General features: G+C 45.7%; 1 protein-coding gene across 2 annotated transcripts in view; it reads right to left on the bottom strand.

Moving 5' to 3' along the window:
* Positions 1-649: 649 nt before the first annotated feature.
* SLC2A9 (solute carrier family 2 member 9) overlaps positions 650-7,322 on the bottom strand; it is a 53,887-nt gene continuing 47,214 nt past the window's right edge. For both annotated transcript variants that reach the window (XM_033160447.1, XM_033160448.1), the window contains exons 11-12: positions 6,782-6,909; positions 650-1,067 (exon numbers count right to left, since the gene is read on the bottom strand). In XM_033160447.1, coding sequence (XP_033016338.1) covers positions 813-1,067; positions 6,782-6,909 — 383 coding nt within the window. In that variant the 3' untranslated portion in view covers positions 650-812. The remainder of the gene's footprint in view (positions 1,068-6,781; positions 6,910-7,322) is intronic.

Genomic DNA, 7,322 nt, shown 5'->3' with positions numbered 1-7,322 from the left:
TGGCTGCAGCTACCACCCCCCAATAGATCATAGATCAAATGAATCCCTATCTAGTGCTGTTGATGCTTCCACTACAGCAGATTCTGCTCCTTCAGATTTTGAAAGGACACTGGAAAAATTACCAGGAAACATTCAAAGGCTTCTTGCCCTAGAAGTGGTAAGTACCGGTAAGTGGCTAGGTCCAGGGGACAGTATCAGCCACAAGGAAGCAGAGTAGCGAGTGATTCCTATAAAAGGGCGCTCTGTGGCAAATTCTGGAGCCTGGAGCAAGAATGATGGACCCAGCCTCCTATCGCTGATAAGCATGGGAGGTCCGAAACTGCAGCCAATTTGAAATGCTGATGGGGCTATGGACCAACTGCTTCCCACTCACTGCCCTCTGCCTCAGAAAACAATTATCCGTTTTGAATTTGCATACAGTGGAACCTCGTGTTATGGATGGGATCTGTTCCGGAGGCCCGTCCGTAACACGGAACTGATGCAAGCCAAAGCGCTGCGGCTGCACCTGTGCGATTTAGAGCTTTTGCGCATGCGCGAACAGCGAAACCCGGAAGTAACCCGTTCCGGTACGCAACACGAAAACACGTAACCTGAATCGGACACAACATGAGGTATGACTGTACATTTAAATGAATCAATGACCAGTTTCACTTCCTTGAGCAACCCTCCTCTAATTTTGCATTATACTTTGCCATCTCCTGTACCACAGATCAACCCTGGTTATGACCACAGATTAAAAAATTGTCTAGGCTGGAGGAATGATTGTGGTTATCAATATGTAAGATGCAAAAATATTCCTATTAAACACAATTTTAGACTATCCTGTTTTTGGATTCTCCATTTTCCAGTGTAGAAGACAGGTTGTGTTCTTGTTCTTGCATTGATTTGCTCTTGGCTTCAAACTGATCCATTTCACGGATTTCTAAAGGCACCTTCTTCCTGGCAAATGACTGGTTGATTTCAGCAAGAGTCTTGTTTTTTGTTTCAGGCAGAACAAAGAAAAGGAACGTGGCACCAGAGAGACAGACGACAGCAAACACCAGGAAACAGTATGTCTGCAAGCCTTTCTGGAAAAACAAAGCAAAACGGACACCCCACCAGCATTACCAACAGTACAAAAACAACAAACAGAAATCATTTTGAGAACATGTGAGGGGTACAATATAAATAAAAGAGCACTTCCCTTTTTAATTAACCAGGAGCCACCCCTACACCTCAAGTCTGAGATTAGAGCTTCCAGTGCAGAGACCACGACTCTAGAAAAGTTTCAGCCCCAGCTTCCTCTCATTTTAGAAATGGAGTTCTGTCAAAAGCCATGAGGCTCTTAGCAACAAGACCTATAGAGAACCACCCAGGAGTGAACTAAAAGGTAATTAACGCAACTAGTTTGAAATAGCTGTCGTTATTATCAACCACTGACTGGTACAAGCCATGCTCTTTTAAAACACGAATAATTCAATTATGAAGGAACCAACCAGGCAAGGCTTCAAGCAAGGGCGATCGTAGAATATTCTGGGGCACACTAAAGTTTGCCACCGAGTTAACAGCCAACAGGGTGCCACAACAAATCACAGCTGTAGTGAAATGAGATGCACAGCTGTAGTGAAATGTTCCAGTTTTGCCACCCTATTTAGCAGTGACAAAAGGGCAGCATGTGGTAGACAGCACTCCTAAATTTCTGCATCACGCTGACTGTGCAAGATTGAAGGAATAGGACTCCTGGTCCTACCCCTTGAAGGGAGTCTTGGTCCATTAATACATTGGGGGAAGTCCTTCCTGAAATTCCCTAGAGAGCACCTGCATCTGACGCTCTTAGAACCACTGTCCAATTGTGTGGTGATGGTAGGAACTAGGGAGAGGGCAATTTATAAAGCGTTGGCAAGGGAGATGTTCCGTCTCTGTAATCAGATTTGTCATCCTCAAAATGTTCCACACTACAGCTGACAGAATGTTCTACCCATGCTGAAATATAGCAATGAGCAGGGAACTATATTAATTAAGGCTGCAATTCCTTGAAAAGAGTAGGACTTGCTTCTGAAACATGCGTAAGACTTCGCGGCAAAACACAATCACACTGGCAGTGCTACTTTTGCAAGTTTATAGAATTACAAACTTAGGACACTGACCAAATGTAGCAAAGATCCTTGGAGGCTCCTTGCATTCTTTTCATAGTTCACGGGGGGGGGGGGGGAGTGGATAACCTGCTTCCTTTTCGCAAAATGAAAGTAATATTCAAAACAAAATTCATTCACTTTTTAAAATGGCAGATTTCAGCAGTGAGAACCAGGAGCAAATGGTGCCTTATTATCCATGCCTGAACAGTTTCCATTTGCTATGGACTATTATTCACAGGCCCAAACCTTGAGAGAACCTAAGTGCTGAAAATATGATGGTGTCCCCATATCAAATTAAACATAAAACAATACTAAACCAGAAAATAGAATTATGCAGTAGAGTGTAAGAAAGTCTAAGTTCTGTTTTTTGCCCATGAGGATTACTTTGATGTATTTGTTAAAAATGAAAAATAAAATTATGTCAAAAACGATTTCCTCAGTTTTTTGGTGCCCCTGTTTTGCTGGCGCCCCACGCATGTGCTGTTACTGGGCAATTCCAGCCCTGTCTCTATGGCAAAAAGGGGAAGGGAAACACATTCTAATGCACTTCTTCACTTTCAGGGAAAGAAAAGATCTCAATCAAGAAATCCTGCGGTGGACGAGAGACGAAAACATGTGCAGAAAATGAGGTGTGAAGCAAGCTGTTAGTGCTTGGAGACAGATCAAGAATAATGCAAAATTGAAAAGCAATGCAAAAACCATGCTATTTGTTATTTAGCATGTATATCCTGCTCTTCTGCAGTCAGTGCATAGAGCAGCTTATACAAAAGGAATAAGCAGAAATGTTAATGTGTATATTTAATGCATTGTATATTTTTGCATTACACTTGCTCTTACTTCACCTTCTGACCAAACTATGCCATTTCAAAGACTCGCTTCTGAAGGAAGGCAATAACCAAGAGATATCCAGGATGCCATAGAACAGGTCCCCTCACAAACCAGGGTTCCTGCTGCCATCTAATGATGAGAGACTGAGCCTATAATCGGCCAGGCACAAGAATAGCTTTTTCCCTTGTGCCATTAAATTGTTAAATTCGTAGTTGTATAGCTGAAGGGAGGTAAAATATGGGTGGGGTTTCTTTGCTTCTTTGTATTGTGAGAGGAACAGTGTCTGTATGTTTACATTGCAATGTAGCCGAAATAAATTCCAAGTATGTTGGAAAATGTACTTGGCCAATAATAAATTATTCCTATTCCTATTTAACTCCTTGTTGGCATATGGAGACTTAAAAACAAACAAACAACCACATCAGGAACGTAATGATGTGAGCTGCCCCTTTATTTACCTGACCATTAAAACTGTGTTTTGGCAGGTAACCAGTTTGAGGGGCTGAAACTCGCCATGTTGACACATTTTCAGAGAGAGGCTGCAGAGCCGTCTCATCCATTGGGGCTGGTGGCGCGGCGCACCAGGGCGCAATGGCCTGGAGGGCGCCTCCGCCCTCCAGCCCCGCTGGCAGCGCCTGCCGGCAGCGCCCTCTGACTCCCGACAAGGGAGCTGGCCGGCCACGCCACGCCCTCTGGCTGCCCAGCAGAGCACAGGAGCTCTGCGCACCCTTCCAGCGCTTCCGGGACGGGAGGCGAGGGCAGCCGGCTCCCGCGCGGCGCTCCACGCGCAGCCGGCCGCCCGCCTGATGCAGCGCGAGCTGCCCAGCCGCGCTGCGCCGTCTGGCTGCGCGCGGGAGCGCGAGCCGGCCGCCCTCGCCTCCCATCCCATCTCGGAAGCGCTGGAAGGGCGCGCAGAGCCCCACGCCGCTCCAGCGCCACGCCCCTCATCCCCCACTCGCCCACCCCCCTCCCAAGGGGCGGCAAGCGCGGGAGGGAGGCGGCGGAGAGGCGGCATGGCGGGGGCGCCGGAGGGATAGCCGCGCCAGGGCGGCAGATCCCCTTAAGACGGCTCTGAGAGGCTGAAATACATTTGTGACTCATGCTAAACTCCGATCCTTTGATTTTCATAGATGCTCAGCCCATCTCTTCCCTGCCCACACGCATCAGGATCAAAAGAGCCTTTATGCCTCGGGCAGATACACCTTTAAGCAGGATACCAAAGAAATGTAAATATTCACTAGTTCATGAGACCTGAGAGTCCCTGGAATGTACTGTCAGGATTCATCACATCAGTTTCGATCTCAGCACAAGCTGAGCCTATGTATTGTTAGCAAGAAGCTCCACCGTTAGTGGATCCGAGAAGACACGGAAAACTGACTTATTACATTTCCTCTCTCTTCTGAATAGGAGCTGGGTCAACATGCCAAAATGAATCCTAATTGCATGTAGGTATAAAAATCTTTAATTATTTTACTTTTGAAAAACAGGACATGGGGATGGGTGCTTCTTCTGTCTTGTGTCAAAACTCTGCTCTAAATAATTGGTTTTAATCTCAGCTAATTTAAGATGTGCTACTTGGGTTTATGTCCTTATCTGTTAGGGATGACCATGTGTATCTGATGCACAGGACTGGCCCAATACACCTGAGACAAACCACAAAAGGAGTCTCCCACCAGAAAAGAAGGGGTGAGCGAAGATCTAGATCAGGAACAGAGGGCGGGGGAATAAAATAACCTTACAGGTGAAACTCGAAAAATTAGAATATTGTGGAAAGGTTCGTTTCTTTCAGTAATTCAACTTAAAAGGTGAAACTAATATATGAGATAGACTCATGACATGCAAAGCGAGATATGTCAAGCCTTTATTTGTTATAATTGTGATGATTATGGCGTACAGCTGATGAGAACCCCCAAACAATTTCAACTTTGGGGTTTTCATCAGCTGTATGCCATAATCATCACAATTATAACAAATAAAGGCTCGCTTTGCATGTCACGAGTCTATCTCATATATTAAACTCCAGTAGCTAATGAAAACAATTGCTTACATAAATGGACTTTTCCATGATATTCTAATTTTTCGAGTTTCACCTGTATGTGATGGTTGAAGTGGGAATCAAAGGTTGTTGCGGTGGGGAAAAGGGCCTAGGAGACCCTGGAAGGCAGCTCCCAACATTTCCTCCCTAGGGGTGGAAAGAGACCAGTAGCACCTCCTACTTCCTGACAGGCCACTGTAGAGGTGGCATTGGGGCAGGGGCGAACGAAGGCTAACCGACACCCGGGGCGGGGCAAACCACCAGCTGCGCATGCATTGTGGCGTCGCTATGCACGACGCATGCATGGTGTTGCTATGTACAGTGCATGCGTGCAACACTGCACATGCGTTGTACGTAGCAGTTTGCCACTGGTGCCGCCCCAGCCCTGTACAGACGGTGGTGGGATCCTCCACATGCGGCTACAACGGCGTGATGGCTGCTCGCGCTGCTGTGCCCAGGGGTGGCAGGGCGAGGACCCCACAGGGTGCCTTCTTGTCACCCCTCCAGACATGGCACCTGGGGCGAACTGCCCCCTGCCCCCTTGTGATGCCACTGCATTGGGGAGGAGGCTGATCCAGCCTCCAATGCTGGTGATGAATTCTTTGGAAGCCAGATCAGCTGCCCCCATGGATCCTGCCACCTGAGGCAGCCATCTCCCCTTGCCTCATGGGCTTGTTGGCCCTGCTTATCTAATACTGACATGTGTTCCTTCTGTGGGGTGATCCCAACCCACCTTCCTCCATCCCAAGAAGCAGCCATGCATGGAGCTGTGGGGCTGCAAGGAGCTGATTTGAAGTATATTTAACAGTATTGTCCAACAGATTTGAAGTAATCCATAAGACATCCTTAAGGACATTGGCGTTGGTCCAGTATACCTGAAGGAGCATCTCCACCCCCATTGTTCTGCCCGGACACTGAGGTCCAGTGCTGAGGGCCTTCTGGCAGTTCCCTCGCTGCGAGAAGCCAAGTTACAGGGAACCAGGCAGAGGGCCTTCTCGGTAGTGGCATCCGCCCTGTGGAACGCCCTCCCACCAGATGTCAAAGAGAAAAACAACTACCAGACTTTTAGAAGACATCTGAAAGCAGCCCTGTTTGGGGAAGCTTTTAATGTTTAATAGATTATTGTATTTTAACATTCTTTTGGAAGCCGCCCAGAGTGGCTGGGGAAACCCAGCCAGATGGGCGGGGTATAAATAAATTATTATTATTATTATTATTATTATTATTATTATTATTATTATTATTATTATTATTATTATTATTATTATCTCAATGAGTTAATTGTACTTTATTCCCACTGAAACCAGTGGGTCTTATATTTTGTCTAATTTGCCTTATTGATTTCAATTAAACCTATGTTTGGATCCGGCCCTTTGTCACACACATCCAAGTATTCTGGGCAGCCATAAGGACTGGACACTTTAAAAACAGTAGTAATACTTGAACAACAGTGTCCAATATTCGGGAGAGGAATGGAAAAGGCTGGCCACCTCCTTTACTCTACTTGGCAACATACAGAAACTACAAATGTGGTAAATTTAAATCATCCTCCCTTGTGGAGGCTGAGCTGAAGCAGTGGTGAATTTGAGTAGCCGTTCTGTTAAGGGCACCTTTGCTTTCCTTTAGACTTTTTAGACATGCTGCCTTTAAAACCGGACAAAAGAAGGCCAGTGCTACCTTGTATGGGTTTGGATTTGGTTTCATTCATTATCCAAAAGTCTTTGGGTTTACGGTGAGAATTAAGGCACTTTCCATTTCTGGCAACAGTCCAAACAGCTAAGTTAAACGTTAAGACTGCTCATACCTGAATGTAAGGGAAAAGAAGTCCAACAGCAAAGTTACAGAGCCAATTTGTTATCCCAGCAATCATGAACGCAGCGGGCCTTTGAGACTGAGCAAAGAACTCTCCCGTAAGGACAAATGGGATCCCACCTGCAACACAAAAGACAAGGGTAAGATGATCAGTAAACCTGTTTCTAATCTGTAAAACTCCCCCACAGATTTTCCTGTTTCAGCTCACCATCTCTGACTTTTTTTTCACTAAAATAGTGTATTTTCCCGTCTATAATATGCCCCCTTGTATAAGACACCTGGACATTATTTTTTAGGGAAAAAACCTAGTCTTATACACGAAAAAATATGGTACATTAGCAATAGGCTTGACGTTGGTGAAGAAACATTATCCTTTATATCCCACATGTGTGGTCTGAACAAAGGGCCATCAGAATGGCTAAGGAAACACCTCAAACCATATTAAGACTGTTGCATTGGGGCCTAAAAATACTAGCTAAAAATCTAAAGCAGTAGCGTAGTTTTAAAACGACATGACGTGTCAGGAAAACTGA

The sequence above is a fragment of the Lacerta agilis genome, chromosome 9, assembly GCF_009819535.1.
Source record: "Lacerta agilis isolate rLacAgi1 chromosome 9, rLacAgi1.pri, whole genome shotgun sequence".
Lineage (NCBI taxonomy): Eukaryota > Metazoa > Chordata > Lepidosauria > Squamata > Lacertidae > Lacerta > Lacerta agilis.
Note: the sequence above shows the minus strand (reverse complement) of the source record. Positions and strands in the feature narration are given on the sequence as shown.